We start from the raw sequence: 16,501 nt of genomic DNA, 5'->3' as shown, positions 1-16,501 counted from the left end.
ACAGTTAATACCACGTAATGCCCGGTAGGTTGCTTGTGTGAGGAAATAATAGGCTACTGAGTGCTTTAATACGTCCACCAGGGGGAGACAGCTTGGGGAGGGAAGTATGAAATATCTCAAACGCTTTGCTGCGTTCAAATGCAGCTGAACGATATGTCATTTAATAAAACATTATCTTTTCTTAAACCGAAAACCTCTTGACTGTGCCTCATCATCTATCTGCCGTTGACCGGTGGTCTCGAAAATCCCCGTTTAACTTGTGTTATATGCAAATGCGGCATGGCATTCTGGGAGATGGAGTTCTTAGGGGTTAGATTGAACGATATCGCGGTTTCATTTGCGTTATTTCTTTTTATGGCATAATAATTATTCCTGATTGATAGACATATATTTATTTGGCGTGTAAGTGTTATAGGAATTGTTGTTATGTTAAAAATGCTACTAATAAAATAATGATAATAATAATAATAATTTTCAAATATATTATATTTTCCCCCCTTCTCCCATAATTTTGGGCCCCCTCGGAAATTTGGGCCGTAGGCTTGGGCCTTGTCGGCCTATACGGCGATCCGGCCCTGTCTATATCCCACCCCAGGCCTGTGTTAAAGAGGCGTTAACCCTTGTGTTGTCCACACAGTCTGTATTCTGCCCTTGTCTAAGAGTCATTTATGACTCGCCTTGATTAAACCTCGAAATTAAAGCAACTTAATTAAATTTTAAACCCCAAATCTATTTTGCACGAAGCAACAACATGTCATTCATCACACACTTTGTGACTATCTGGGTTTTCCCTCTTCACAGTGCAGAAAGACTGCATTTAATCAGTGGACACCACCCGTTTTTGTAGGGTCAAACATGACCCAAACATGTCTTAGGGTCAAAACTGACCCTAAGTCAATCTTAGTAGTGGTAATAGTAATAGTAAAAGTAATAGCAAAGATCAACCACCTCCAAAGGTCTACCCGCCTTAACTCGAATGATTTGTTTTCCACCCATGGCATAAACGGATGTGACGTTTTGTGGGCGTTTCCATAAATACCGACTGTATCTATGATGGCCTGGCGGCCTGTCCAGGGTGTCTCCCCGCCTGCCGCCCAATGACTGCTGGGATAGGCTCCAGCATCGCTGCGACCCTGAGAGCAGGATAAGCGGTTTGGATTATTATTATTAGTAGTAGTAGTAGTAGTAATTTAGGCCTTGGATTCTTAAAGCCTGTGTTGAGTGTCACTTAAGAAAGAAATGCACTCTTGACACAAAATAGGTCAAAAACCAGCCATTTAATTATGGACAAATGGACCAAAATAAATGGCTGTTCATTCACCAGTCAGTGAGAGACGTGAGATTGATGGGATGAGGCAATTCTTCTGATGTTGGGCCTGTATTCTGTTGTGGCAAGCCTAAGGCATTGGCCAAGATGTGCACTGAGTCGGTTTCTTTCCTGGTTCTTGATTGAGTTCATGGAAGAAAACAATGACTCACCTTCAATTCAATTAAATCCATCCATCCATCCACCATCCATCCATCCATCCATCCATTCATTCGTTCATTCATTCATTCGTTCATTCATCATCAGCCGCTTCTCCGGAGTTGGGTCGGGGTGGCAGCAAGCTAAGTAGGGCACTCCAGATGACTCTCTCCCCAGCAACGCCCTCCAGCTCCTCCTGGGGGATCCCAAGGCGTTCCCAGGCTAGATTGGACATGTAACCCCTCCAGTGAGTTCTGGATCCACCCCGGGGTTTCATCCCAGTTGGCCTTGCCTGGTAAACCTCCAAAGGAAGGCGCCCAGGAGGCATACTAATCAGATGCCCAAACCACCTCAACTGGCTCCTTTCGACACGAAGGAGCAGCGGCTCTACTCCGAGCTCCCTCCGGATGTCCGAGCTTCTCACCCTATCTCTAAGGCTGAGTCCAGACACCCTACGGAGGAAACTCATTTCAACCGCTTGTATCCGTGATCTCACCCTTTCGGTTACTACCCAAAGCTAATGACCATAGGTGAGGGTTTGAACGGAGATTGACTGGTAAATTGAGAGCTTTGCCTTCCGGCTCAGCTCCATCTTCTCCACAACGGTCCGGTACAACGTACACATTACTGCTGATGCTGCACCAATCCACCTGTCAATCTCCCTGTTCCATCCTACCCTCACCTGTGAACAAGACCCCGTGATACTTGAACAATTCAATTCAATTCAGCTCACGTTATTGTATTAAAAACAATGCGCAGGCACATGTTAAAAACGAAATGAGGGCTGTGTCTTCGCCGAACAGTGCAAGACAGATATAGACAAACATAGAATAAAATATATACAACAAACATAGTATACAATATATACAGATGAAGACTAAAATCTAAAGATAAGTAAAAAAAACCCACATATTTGTAGACATTCGGTGGGTAGCCAGGTACAGGTGTGTAACAGCTTGGGGAAAGAAGCTGTTTTTCAGTTTGGTAGTGTGGGCTCTGAGGATCCTGTAGCGCCTCCCAGGGCGCAGGGGGGAGAACAGTCCATGGTTGGGCGGGTGGGACCTCTGCTGATGCTGAGACCTCTTCGAAGGCAGCGTTTGTGATAAATGTCTTTCGTGGTACTGGTGATATGCTGGGTCGCCTTGACGACCCGCTGCAGAGCTTTCTGGTCTACTGATGTGCAGTTGCCGTACCACACTGAGATGCAGCTGGTCAGGATGCTCTCTATGGTGCAGTGCTAGAAGTTGGTGAGAATTTTGGGGGATAGATGGGCGCTCCTTGACCTCCTCACATATGTATGTGAAGGGGGAAATTGTGAGTAGGAGCACTGCAATAGCTCTCATGTTTTCGATTCGAGCCTGGGGAACCACGTTGGCCTAAAAGTAACTCACACCAACGTCCTTGTGTTGTACTTTGAGCAAAACAGATGTTCCCATCTCCAAGACCTCCATCTGAAGCGTTGCCTCATCTATGGATGGTCCTGGCCTTTTGGCCTCTGCAGTCCACTGGCCGTCACGAATCCTTCATCGCTGGATCATCCCACATTTCGTTTTTCTTGCAATGCTCCCGCAGATGTGGAAAGTGTTACTTTCTCCCATGTCTCTCTCCAAAAGGTTCAGCTTTGACCGGACAGCTTCCACCACCTCATACATCTGCAACAGTGTGGTTCTTGTCTGGTAATCGTAGATGAAGGTGCTTTAGATGAGACTTGATGTCACACACACACACAAAATAACATATGCCATCACTTTATTGTCACTTAAAATCCTCTGATATTCTTGTTCTTTTTGGCTCCACAGTCCAGATAAAAATGACACAAGCTGATCGTACAGGTCGCATGCCCTCACACGGTCTGTGCTCAGTCAGTGAACCTCATTATGCAGCAAAAGATCCTTGAGCTCTGCTGACATTTCCCCCAGCAATGCGCTGAAAATGCGATGTTGCAGACTAGAACTCGCACGAACGAAATTCACCAGTCTCGTCACAGCATTCTCAAGTTGCTGACTGTATTTTGAGGTGAGTGATGTTTTTAAGGAGGCAAATTTCAATATCAATCCACCTGCTTAATCTGATTGACTCAATAGACTTTTTACCACTATTCAGAGAAAATTGTTCTAGTGTTGGTTCCAGGTGGAGTATATTTTTTACTCCTGTTGTAAATTGGAAAGGGAATGAGTAATACATTTCATTCCTGTGTGGGAAGGCATCATTTAATTTCTATATTTTATTAAAGTATAAAAAACCCATTTCAAATTCCATTTCACATTTTGGTAAAGTATATCTTTACAATGCCCTGTGATGGCCTGGAGGCCTGTCCAGGGTGTCTCCCCGCCTGCCGCCCAGTGACTGCTGGGATAGGTTCCAGCATCCCCACGACCCTGAGAGCAGGATAAGCGGTTTGGATAATGGATGGATGGATGGATCGTCACAGCATCCATCAGGCGCGCGGGAAGAGGTTTTAAGTAGGGGGGCTGCCAACTAAAACGAAAAGTATTATGGCGAGCCGGCGTGGGAGAAAGAGTCGAGAGGCAGAGATCTCTTTTTAATTGCAACTTCCGTGCCCCATGCCGCATGACCCCGGCCAGAACGGACCAGAACTGACGACAACGTAACCAGTCCACCCCCCCACCCCCCATGCCCCAAGTGGCGACATCAGTCCCAGTCATGGGCCTACAGTCAGTCAGTAAACGGTCTCCTACTTAGTCCGAGTCGAACCCCCAAAACAACAGCACAATAATAACCACATCATTAAAACACAATTTTAAATCCAACATTAATAATCCCATCAGCCATTGCGCTCCCCCAGCGCAGAACCGCCGATAGAGCGACCTCCTCCCCCGGTTGCTACAGTATGGCATCATTGTTTTGTTGCGTGTGTAGCTGATTGGGAATGGAGTGTTTATTCACGTTATTATTAAAAATGTACATTTCACGCAGCCCTAGCCCACTCATGGGGTGCCGTTTGTAAACTTGAATAAGAACATTTTCAAAGGCCTTCCCCCCCCACACAGATTTAGAAATCTGGTAGTATAAATAAACCATTCTTTGGAAAGATTTAATTTAGAAATTTAACCCTTGAAAGAAGACATTTTGTTTTAAGTATCAAATCTGTTTTATCTAAACATAGCCCTAGCCCAGTGTTTAAAATAAAGGTATGGTTTTTGTTTTTTTGTTTTTTTGCATTTGTACGTTCGGAAAAGTCAAGCATACTTTGGAGTCTAAGATGTTACACAGCCACCTGTCACTAATGGGGGGGTGCACCCACCACCAGGGGGAGCTGCAGCCCCCCTTGCGCTAATGGTACCCATCGCTTCTTTCACTTCGCCACACAGTTTAGCGCACAACACTGATTTGTGAATGATGCAATGAAATGCTAAGAGCACCGCGTTAACAGCGGCAAGCCTGCCTACCAAGCCCTTATGTTGTCCCACCATTGACGGAGCCCCATCGGTGACAACGAACACAATTTTGGTCCCATCCAAACCATTCTTCTCAAAGAACTGGGCTAATTCGTTAAAGATTATTTCCCCAGTTGCGCACCCAGGCAGAGGAAGCAAACAAAGTAGCTCTTCCCGACATGTCTTGAGAACACAGATAGCTGTTCCATATTGGTTCGGTCACAGGACGAGTGTATGGCTAGTGATATGGCTGCTGCTTTCTTTAAATTGGTGAGTAGATTGGAAAAACGCTCCTCAGCTAAAAGTTCTATTCATCTTGTTGCCGTATTAGCCGACAATGGCACCAACTTTAATAGCTCGATAACCAATTTCCTGTTTTTCTCATCATGACTTAAAACTTCGCCAACCATACCATTTGCATACGTTTAAATCAACTCAGCATCAGCAATGATGCAGCTGTTGCACTCTCTTGTGTTGATTCATATATATATATGTGATTTACAGAAACAGAGGGCTTAAATGATATTACTGTAATAATGGTAATATTGTGGTCGAGTAAGGGCCCTACAAAAGATGCCCCCCTATGCTAGCGAAGTTGTTTGGACCAGAAGGTACCACTAGAAGGAGATGAAAGGGTGAAACGATATAAGGTACTGGTCATTTATTCATTTTTGCGTTTCCATATAATGTTTACAATACAAAGCGCACTTGTTCTGTATTTATTGAAAAGAGGTTAATGCAGTCAATATAAGTTACGTTGTTTATAAATCTCTTTGCTAAGCGTCTTAAACGCGACGTCGCCTGTTGCACGTTGGCACGGGCACATGCGCGGTTCCCAATCACAGCAGCGTAAAACAAGAGCTGGAAAATCTTATTACTCTCTACTGGAGCAAAGCTCAAAGAGTAGGATTTTTTTTGGGGGAACTAATTGGGAGCTCCTTAAATTTGAAATTTGTAAATACTTGAGGAATTATGGCAGCCAGCTAAATCCGGGCGAATGTCAGAAGAAGAGGTTACTTCAGAAATCACATCCCAGTCTAATGTCCCACCAGAAAATGTATCTGAAGAGGAGAGATTAAAATTAGCTGAGTTACAAAGCAAATTAGATGACATGTATAAAATGAAAGCAGAGGGAGCTTTTGTAAGATTTAGGCAGAAATGGCAAGAGCAAGGCGAGCAGATGTCTGCATATTTCTTTAATTTAGAAAACTCACAAGCCAAATATAATTCTATCCTGCAGTTGAATATTGCAGGAACAGTTACTGATGATAAGAAGAATATCTCAGAGTTTTGTTATGAATATTATTATTATTCTTTATACAAATCTAAGTACAATGGGGATGTTATGTCAACATGTCTAAATATTTGGATGGTGTAAATTCAATTAGCGAGGAGGACAAGTTAATTTGTGATTCTACAATTACTACTGAAGAAGTTATAGATGCCATAAATCATCTAAAAAATAATAAGTCACCAGGGAATGATGGAATCAGCTCTGAATTTTGTAAGCTTTTTTTCTGAGTTGCTAGCACCATTCCTTTTGAATTATTTTTAGAGAGCATTGCAAAATCTACTTACTACAAGCATGATACAGGGTGTAATTTGTCTAATACCTAAACCGAAAAAAGATTTGCTTATAATTGACAACTGGAGGCCCATTAGTTTACTCAAAAATGATTATAAACTTTTTGCTATTGTGTTTGCCACGAGATTTAAAAGTGTTCTGGGGTATAGCTGAAAACCAATCTCGATTTATGAGTAACAGACATATTGCCAATAACATAAGACTGGTTTTTGATCTTATTTGTTATCCTGAACTGATTACTTCTTGTATTTTTCTTCACTTTTACAAGGCCTTTGACACAACTGAACACCCATTCATTTTTTATTTTCTTGGAAAGTTTGGAACATACTGCAGCGAATTCAGGGGGGCAGCCTGGGACCGCCACAGCCGAGACGCGAACCCGTGTCTCCCGCACCGCGGGCGACAACGTTAACCAGTCCACTAAGGGGTCCGACTCCTTAGCCAAGGGCTAACGTGTGTACTTATCCATGCACGTTACAATATTTTTACAATGCAAAAACATGCCCCCGCCCCCCCCAGTACGGGCTCGGGACTGAGACACAGTACAGCCAGAAGACGCTGCACATAGAATTGTGGTTAATTGCTTAATGTAAACTGAAATGCCCGTTATATGATGTGGATTAAGTGTAAGATAACAGCTCCTTATATGATGTGGATTAAGTGTAAAATAACAGCTCTTTATATGATGTGGATTACGTGTAAAATAGCAGCTCTTTATATGATGCGGATTAAGTGTAAAATAACAGCTCCTTATATGATGTGGATTAAGTGTAAGATAACAGCTCTTTATATGATGTGGATTACGTGTAAAATAACAGCTCTGTGTAAACTGCAATTCGGTAGAGTTTGTAGCGTTGTATTTAAAATACAGCAAGCTTTGTGATCACCATTTTGGTCCAAGTTAGCCTTTGAAAGGTTGACGCTATGATGATTCTTTATCAAGTCACTATGGCACAGGTGCCAATGTTATCATATTTGCTATTTGTTGTTTGCGGTGATCTGATTTTGTGGGGTAGTTGCCGCTTGAGATTATCTACTTTGCAGACAGCTATGATCCGCATGCATATCAAGCATGTCGGTTTAGCATTGGTCAAAACTGAGCAGTCCAGTCAGACTCCAACGGAGGGTTTCCGGGTTCCTGGTCGACTCTCCGCATTTTGGCGCAGGCCATGTTTTTGGTTTGGGACAGAGTGGTTTAACGGTAGAGGCTAGTTCCCATCGATGCAGAGAACGTAAATGGAGTAGAGAACGGTCAACTGAGCATGCGCGAAATGCCTCTACCATGCCTCCACACGCCCCGCGTAGCATCCAGGCGCTAGGATGCTAGTGTAAACTACTAATAAGACACGTTAGCCCCTAGCTAATGGGTCTGACCCTTTAGCCGAGCGGTTAGTGATGTCGCCTTGTGGTGCAGTACACCCCGTATCGAATCCCGCACCGGGCAAGAAAATAACCGGTTACACTAGGAAGACCCACCCCTACTCTGCGTCTGATTAGCTAACGTTAACCCTAACCTCGCACTAACCTTAACCTATCCAAACAACGGAGGCAACGAGTACTTGCGCATGCTCAGTTGACCGTTCTCTGCATCGATGGGAACTAGCCTCTACCGTGACTTAACTGGTGAGTGGCTATGTCTGGTAAAGAACCGTAGGAAGCACGCCTTACGCGCGCTCGACGGCATAGGTCAAGTGTACGGTGTGGGGCGAGGTCAAAATAACTTTATATCACATGTTAGGACACGTGTTTAGGCAAGACATTTGGCTCTCGGGGGCCGGACCGTGGTTGGTCCGTGGGCTGCTTACTGGGGTTCAGGGCAATAGGCCCTTTTCACAGCAGTCATTTTGGTATGAAACAGTAGGGCAAACAGAAGTGTTAGCAATACTAATGAAGGCTCCGTTCCCAGCTACTTGTAACTCTCCAACACCCTGTTCGCTAATTTATTATACGTAGGTCATTTATTGCTCGTTGGGGAGGGAGTAACACGGACATGTACATGCCCGGGAAACCTGTTGTGGATTTCTTGCCTTAGTAGACCTCACTCGCATTTGAACTACTGGAAAACGAAAAAAGTCAGCGGTATGACAGTTTCATCCATTTTTCTTTTATCAATAAGCCCCCTGGACCCTGTGTGCTGCAAAAAAACAACAGACAAAAAAGCCAAAAACAAACACGGCCCTTTTAATCGTTACTTCAGCACATCAATGCGGAACTCCCCAGAGAACCGAATAGATGACTGTTCACGGTTCTGAATAGTCTAATCGGCCACAGCTTTCTGAGTCTGTACAGGTGTGTTTGCCAAACCAGTTGAATACTTTGCCCGCTAGCACTCAGTGCATGATGGTTTTTAATTGCTTAATTTGTTGCACTTCTTTTCTTTTTCTTTTTTTTGTGGTTTCTCTGTCAGATCCAACAGACAAGCTATCTCGATTCTGATGAGTTTCAGTCGCGACTGTGCCTGGTTAATGATTGAGCCTGAGGTCAGCTGACTGTCTGAGGGCCATATAATGTGGCAGGGCTGCTGCGTCAGTCTGCGGCAGCGAGACCACCGACGGTAAACATGGCCTTTCTCTCTCTCTCCCCCCCCCCCTCTCTCTTGTGAACAGAACCTTTCAGATAACTTTGTATGTTAAGAAGAAAGTTCATGGGCAAATGTTTGAATGGGTTGGGTGTTTAAGAAGATAATATGGACGTTTCATTTTAAAGCCGTTTAGAGGCAGTGAAATGTGGCCAACTAGTAGAGTCATTTAACAGCTTGGTTGCCTGGTATGGTATAAAGTAATTCCATGTGGGACATAAACTTAAACTGAATAAATAAAGTAATGTATATGTGGAAACCGGAAATGACAGCAAGCAATTGAAGCAATTCTTCATACCTATATTTTCTCTCTATTACTTTGGTAATGTTGTTGCTTCATACTTTATTCAAACTGCTGCCATAAAGTCGGTCAAACGTTTGACTAATAACCCCGAATCCGTTTTGTCTGGACAGGTGATAAAGATGCGTGGTATTTTTGGTAGTTGTGCGATTGCGGCCTTCGTGCTGGGGTTAGCTTGGGCATCCCCTCTTCACGTCCATGAAACGGAGACAACCAGCCACAAACTGGCCGCTCCCAATGCTGACTTCGTTTTCGCCCTCTACAAGAATCTGAAGGCTCAGACCGCTGCTGGGGAGAATATCTTCTTCTCTCCAGTGGGCATAACCACCGCCCTGGCCATGCTGTCAGTGGGGGCCCGGGGTGAGACCCACAGCCAGCTCTTCGATGCCCTCCGCTACACCGCCAACAACCTGACGCAGGCCCAGGTCAACCAAGCGTATGAGCACCTTGTCCACATGCTTGCCCACCACCAGGATGGGCAGATAGATGTTGGCAACGCTTTGGCCCTCCGCACTGGCTTTAAGCCTGACAAGCAGTTTATGGATTATATTAAACGTTTCTACAATGGTGAAACCTTTGACGTTAACTTTGCCAACCCAGCAGAGGCAGTGAAGGACATCAACAACTTCATTGCCAGCAAGACCCAGAACAAGATAACGGAACAAGTGAAGGACCTGGACCCTGAAACTGTTATGGTGCTAATCAACTATGTCTTCTTCAAAGGTAAGAGAGGAATGCGGACACATGTGGTAATTCCTAAAGACGAGAAAGCGGCATATGAATTGGTAGCCAGCAACATTCTCTCTCTCACACACACAAGCAATGGTTGTTTGCTAATGAGATTGTTGCATCTATACAAATACAGTGCATATGAAGTAAGGCTGTTCAACAATACTGGCAGTAACTGTTGTCGATGATTGTGAACCTGCTGTAATGTGGGGTTCGGTGGCATCTTTCTCAAGTCAGCATAATTGGCTACAGATGGCTTAAAATCACGACCGCGCCATAATAAGTCAGTTTCAATTACATTTATTAAAGTAATTATAATAAAATCGTCCTCCTCCATCAACTTGAACAGGACAGTGGGAAAAGCCATTTGACCCCACCCTGACAAAAAAGGATGAATTCCACGTGGATGAGACCACAAAGGTTGAGGTGGACATGATGTGGCGGACAGGGCGCTATGACTTCTACCAGGACAACAACGCCACTGTTGTTCTGCTGCCTTACAAGACCAACACCTCCATGATGATTGTCCTGCCCGATGAGGGGAAGATGGAGGAGGTGGAGGGGTACGTCAACAAGGACTACATCAGGAACTGGCATGACTCGCTGTACAGGAGGTAAGAAATGAGAACTTATTTGTGTTTGAAACCTACTCCTGCTTGTTGGAAGAGCATGCTGCGGTGTTTTTCAGGTTGATTTTTTTTTTTTATGCAGAACCTGAGGCGGCAGGTCTACTTTTATGTACTGTGCATTGGTAGTGTAACATGCATGGGTAAGTAGGCACGTTAGCCCATGGCTAACAGGTCGGACCCTTTAGTCGAGCGGTTAGCGGTGCAGAAGATACGGGTTCGCGTCTCAGCTGCGGCGGTTGCCCCCCGAATTCGCTACAGTATAAACTGGAAGTGTTTGAATCCAGTATTTCTTTAATTCATCAGAATCCTGTTTAATGGCCATGTATGTTTGCACTACGTGGAATCCGGTTTCGTGGCTCACCGTGTACTTAACATTTCGTTTGCTGGGAATCCGCCGCAGCCAGGACGCGAACCTGGGTCTCCCGCACCACGGGTAACTACTGTAAACTACTAATAAGACACGTTAGCCCCTAGCTAACGAGTCTGACCCTTTAGTCGAGCGGTTAGTGATGTCGCCTTGTGGTGCAGTAGACCCCGTACGAATCCCGCACCGGGCAAGAAAATAACCGGTTGCACTACGTTAACCAGTTGACTAAAGGGTCAGATCCACTAGTCAACGGGCTAGCGAGTCTACACATCCAAGGCCTGTAAATACTGCAGCGCCTCGGTGGTAGTCATAGTGCGTCTGAAACGGCGGCTGTACCCAGATATGTTGGAAATGATGCCTGAAAAACCGAACGGAAAACGCATATTGCTAATCTAACAAGGCCCATAAAGCGTGAAATGTAAAAAAAAAAACAACCCCTAAACATTGCGAAGGAAATGACGTGAACAACACGCGTCATAAATGGTGACATCACACGCAAGTTACACATGGTCATTTTTATCGCTCATGGTCGTTTTAGGTGGATCTTATAACTTTTTTTTTGTTGCAATTGATCTAAATGCAAATATATGCCATTTTAAGTGCATTCAGGGAGCGGCAGGTGTATCTTTTCTTTTTTTTTCTTCACAAAGTTATTAAACTTTGAAAATCCAAAATGGTAAAAATGACCACCTTGGTCGTTCTAGTTTTTATTGTGTTACGCAACAAGAGAAGATGGCCCAAAATTTTGTTAGAACTTTTGCACTTGCATTACGTTTGATTATGTGCCTTGATAATTCCAGAATGTTGGGCCTAATTCTTAAAATGAATGAAATGGAGAACTGCAATGGTGTTTTGTCTCTTGCTTACCAAGGCATCCATTTAATCGAAATTGTGAGATGTATCGAACTGTGAGATTTGTGAATCGTTCCACCCCTAGTATGGTTGGATTTATTGACAATGTAAAGTGTTAATTTGAATGACAGCCCACGGAAAGAAACCGTTTTTATATCTGGTTGTTTTGGGGTACAGTGCTCTGTAGTGCCTGCCGGAGGGGAGGAGTTGTGACCCAGCGTGTGATGTTTCCTGAGTCTGGAAGGGCATAAGTCCTGAATGGAGGGCAGGTTGGCACCAATGATTTTCTCTGCAGACCTAACTGTCCGTTGTAGTCTGTCCCTGTCCAGTTTGGTAGCCAAACCAAACAGTGATGAATGTGCAGGGGACAGACTGGATTATGGCAGTGTAGAACTGAATCAACAATTCCTGAGGCAGGTTGAATTTATTGAGCTGGTGGAGAAAGTACATCCTCTGCTGGGCCTTTTTGATGATTGTGTCTATGTTGGAAGCCCACCTTAGGTCCTGGGAGATAGTGGAACCCAGAAATCTGTAGGTTTTCACCATAGACACTGTGCTGTTGAGTATGGGGGGGGGGGGTTCCTACTGAAGTTCACTGATTTGAACGTGTTCAGCTCCTGGTTGCTATGGCTGCACCAGAGGGCCAGCTGATCAACCTCTCACCTATAGGCAGACTCATCACCATCCCGGATAAGGCCATGATGATTGTGCTGTCAATAAACTTCAGGAGTTTAACAGATGGGTCACCTGAGATGCAGTCATTTGTGTAGAGGGAGAGAGCACACATCCCTGGGGGGCACCAGTGCTGATTGTCCAGGTGCTGGATGTAACCCCCCCACCCCACCCCTAGTCTCACCAGCTCCCTCCTGTCTGTCGGGAAGTTTTTAATCCACTGGCAGGTGGGGGCTGGTAGAGTGAGCCAGGTGAGTTTGGAGTGGAGGATATCGGGACAATGGTGTTGAATGCTGAGCTGAAGTCTACAAACGGGACCCTTGTGTATGTCCCTGGGGAGTTGAGTCGTTGGAAGATGTGGTGCAATCCCATGTTGACTGCATCATCCACTGACCTGTTTGCTTGGTAGACAAACTGCAGGGGGGCCGTGATTTCCTTCAGGTGTGCCAACACTAGGCTCTCAAAGGATTTCATGACCACAGACGTTAGGGCAATGGGCCTGTAGTCATTTAATCCTGTGATACGGGGTTTCTTGGGGACCAGGATGATGGTGGAGCTCTTGAAGCAGGAGGAGACTTCACTCGGCTTCAGTGATCTGTTGAAGATCAGTGTGAAAATGGGGGCCAGCTGGTAAGCACAGACTTTAAGACAGGAGGGTGACACGCCATCCGGGCCTGGTGCCTTTCTGGTCTTCTGTCTCTGGAAGAGCTGGTGCATATCCTGAATGCTGGTGGGGTGGGGATAATGGCTAGCAGGGAGTACAGTTGGTTGTGTATTATGGCTGGGGAGGGTGAGGGGTGTGAAAGTTTTTGCTTGTCAAACCTGCAGTAAAACCCATTTAGGTCATCAGCCAGTTGATGGTTCCCTGCTGTCTGTGTGTGTGTGTGTGTGTGTGTGTGTGTGTGGGGGGGGTCTCCTGTAGTTGATAATGTCTTTCAAAAGCTCCAGACTAATGCTGGGTCATTAGCAGAAAGCCTGTCTTTCAGAGTAGCACCTTTTTGCCACTCTGGTCTCTTTTTTGAGTGAATTTCTGGCTTTGTTAATACTGGATCTTATCTCCACTCCTGTAGGCTTCCTCTTTGGCCTGACGAAGCTGCCTGAGTTTAGCTGAAAACCAGGGCTTATTGTTGTTAAGGGTACAGAAGGTTTTGGTGGGCACTCGTATTTCCTCCCAAAAGCTGATGTAAGATGTCACTGTCAGTAAGTTTATCCAGGTCTGTAGATGCAGCCTCAAAAACACTCCAGTCAGTGCAGGTCTGGAGCTCCAGTTTTGACTCGTTGGTTCATTTCCTCACAGTTTTAACCACAGGCTTTGCAGATTTTAGTTTCTGCCTGTAGGTTGGGATAAGATGAACCAGAGGCCCAGGGCTGCACGGGGGCAGAGCGACAGGCGTCCTTTAATATTGTGTCGCAATGATCCTGAGTGTTTTAGTCTCTGGTGGGACCTTTAACATGCTGTCTATATTTTGGCAGTTCGTGGCTGAGGTTTGCTCTGTTAAAACCCCCAAGGATGATGAGTAGGGAGTCTGGATATTTGCGTTCCATGTTTGTAATTTGATCAGCCAGTTGTTTTTAGTGCCTCTTTAACACAGGCCTGGGGTGGGATATAGACACTGACCAGAATAAATGATGAAAATTCCCGCCGTGAAGTGAGGACAGCATGACTTCTTTAACACTGTGACATCCGTATACCAGCCTTCCTTTACGTGCAGGGATATGTTTGTTTTTTTTCTTCAAATATAATCGGTAAAAAAAAGTCTGTTCAGTTTGTCCAGTGGACAGATGGAGACTTGAAGTTGTTACCTGCAGTATGTGAGTGGGCACTGGAAGCTAAACAGTAAAAGTGCAGGGGAGCTCATAACTGAGGCGTCCGTCCATGATGCCATCTTGATGACGTTCATTGTTTCCTTGCAAATGTACAAGGCATATTCTAATTTTTCTTTAAGTTGCAAGTGATTTTTTTTTTTTGAGGCTGTAAAATATCTGCTGACAAGTCAGGTAAACCCAAATTTGGTTAAAGTTGAACCGAACTGCATGCTACATGGCAAATGTGTGACACTGGCGGTCTCTTTTGGCTCTCAGCTCAGTGGATCTGTTCCTGCCCAAAATGTCCATCTCAGCTGATGCCTCCCTGGGTGAAATGCTGAAACGGATGGGTGTCGCCAATGCTTTTGAGGATACTGCCGATTTCTCCGGCATCACCAAGGACATCGGGCTCAAAGTCTCTAAGGTAGGACATGCCAACAAAGCATCAAATCTTCACTGTGGAACACGGGTGCCTTATAAACTGCTTCATATGATTTTTACTATACTATGCAGGAGAGTGGTATGAAAGAGGGATGTGCCTTCTAAATCAAATGTTTCCTACATCACGATGCCATATTGGCTCCAGCCTGAGCACGACACGGCTTCAATATAAACATGGGACATTAGCTGCATGTCATCCTCTTCCTGTTCCTTCCACTTTACCATGTTAAAAAGAAAGACAAAATTGGGGGTGTCCGGGTAGCATAGTGGTCTATTCCGTTGCCTACCAACACGGGGATTGCCAGCTCGAATCCCTGTGTTACCACTGGCTTGTCAGGCGTCCTACAGACACAACTGGCCGTGTCTGTGGGTGGGAAGCCGGATGTGGGTATGTGTCCTGGTCCCTGCACTAGTGCCGCCTCTGGTCGGTTGGGGCGCCTGTTCGGGGGGGGGGGGGGGGTGGCATGATCCTCCCACATGCTACGTCCCCCTGGCGAAACTCCTCACTGTCAGGTGAAAAGAGGCAGCTGGTGACTCCACGTGTATCGGAGGAGGCATGTGGTAGTCTGCAGCCCTCCCCGGATCAGCAGAGGAGGTGGAGCAGCGACCGGGACAGCTCGGAAGAGTGGGATTATTGGCCGGATACAATTGGGGAGGAAAAAAAGGGGGGGGGGGGGTCAAAATTATAAAGAATTTTAAAACTGTAAAAAAGAGAGACCCCATTGTTGGGATTGCGTGCCAGTGATGACTTTATTACATATGCATTTCCATTCTAGGAGGACCTATTAAATATGCATTTCGGTTGAGCGAGATGAGTCAAATGTAGAGATGAACTCCTTTTTCATGTTTTATTAACAGGTGTCCCACAAGGCTGTGTTGAGCGTAGATGAGAAAGGAACCGAGGCAGCGTCTTCCACCGTCATCGATATCATGCCCATGAGTATGCCCAACACAGTGAAACTTAACAGGCCCTTCCTGGTCTTCATCTTGCAGCATAACACCAAGAGCATCCTATTCATGGGCAAGATAAGCAATCCAACTGCCAACTAAGGGGGGGAAAAAAAGATGGAACTGAGTTAGTTTCCCCATGACAACCAGGTCCATGTCATTCTCCCTTACCCTTCACAAACTCAAAATGCATGCACAAATGTTTGACGGGTTGTGTACGTGTATGGGTGCCAGTGTTTCTTGTACTTGCTTGATTTCGACTTGTTTATGGCAATTACTAACCTCAAAATAACCCGTATTTACAGTGTCTGTCCTTCAGTGACCTCCTTTTCACAGACTTGCAAATAAATGCCCTGATGCAGCACAGAATGTGCTGATTCAATTGCATTTTGTTTTGTTTGGGAACCAGAAGTGGGTGGGTGGGCTTTGTACCTTCAGTTAATATTGTATTCTTCAAAGTATGAATGCATTTCACTTTCTGTAAAAAATAAAATGAATATATGAAAAGCATAAGGAATGTGCATTTATTATCTATGAAGTTGGATCTCTGTGTGATTGAACGCAGAGAATGATAGAATGATTTTGTAAGGTATTACCCTTGGCATGTTATTTGAATATTTCTCAAGTCACAATCCCATTTCTATCTACCAAATAACGTGTTTTTTTTTTTTTTAATCAGGATTTGCTACAGAGAAATTCAATGCATTTTTATTTATTTTTCACATTTCCG

General features: G+C 44.9%; 1 protein-coding gene across 1 annotated transcript; it reads left to right on the top strand.

Annotated features, from left to right (window-relative positions):
* The first annotated feature begins 8,855 nt into the window (after positions 1-8,855).
* On the top strand, positions 8,856-16,278 carry LOC130125214 (alpha-1-antitrypsin homolog). The gene is made up of 5 exons (XM_056294714.1): positions 8,856-9,002; positions 9,441-10,050; positions 10,406-10,670; positions 14,659-14,806; positions 15,682-16,278. Exons 2-5 carry the CDS (start codon positions 9,450-9,452, stop codon positions 15,871-15,873), a joined length of 1,206 nt encoding a protein of 401 aa, XP_056150689.1. The 5' UTR covers positions 8,856-9,002; positions 9,441-9,449; the 3' UTR covers positions 15,874-16,278.
* Positions 16,279-16,501: the final 223 nt, after the last annotated feature.

Source organism: Lampris incognitus, chromosome 15, assembly GCF_029633865.1.
Source record: "Lampris incognitus isolate fLamInc1 chromosome 15, fLamInc1.hap2, whole genome shotgun sequence".
Taxonomy (NCBI): Eukaryota; Metazoa; Chordata; class Actinopteri; order Lampriformes; family Lampridae; genus Lampris; species Lampris incognitus.
This window is presented reverse-complemented; position numbering and strand designations above follow the sequence as displayed.

Excerpts from the sequence above, each read along its gene's own strand:
- LOC130125214 (XM_056294714.1), top strand. The coding sequence starts at position 9,450 with ATGCGTGGTATTTTTGGTAGTTGTGCGATTGCGGCCTTCGTGCTGGGG. Across the intron at positions 10,671-14,658 it reads CATGACTCGCTGTACAGGAG|CTCAGTGGATCTGTTCCTGC; the intron begins GTAAGAAATGAG and ends TTTGGCTCTCAG. Across the intron at positions 14,807-15,681 it reads TCGGGCTCAAAGTCTCTAAG|GTGTCCCACAAGGCTGTGTT; the intron begins GTAGGACATGCC and ends TTTTATTAACAG.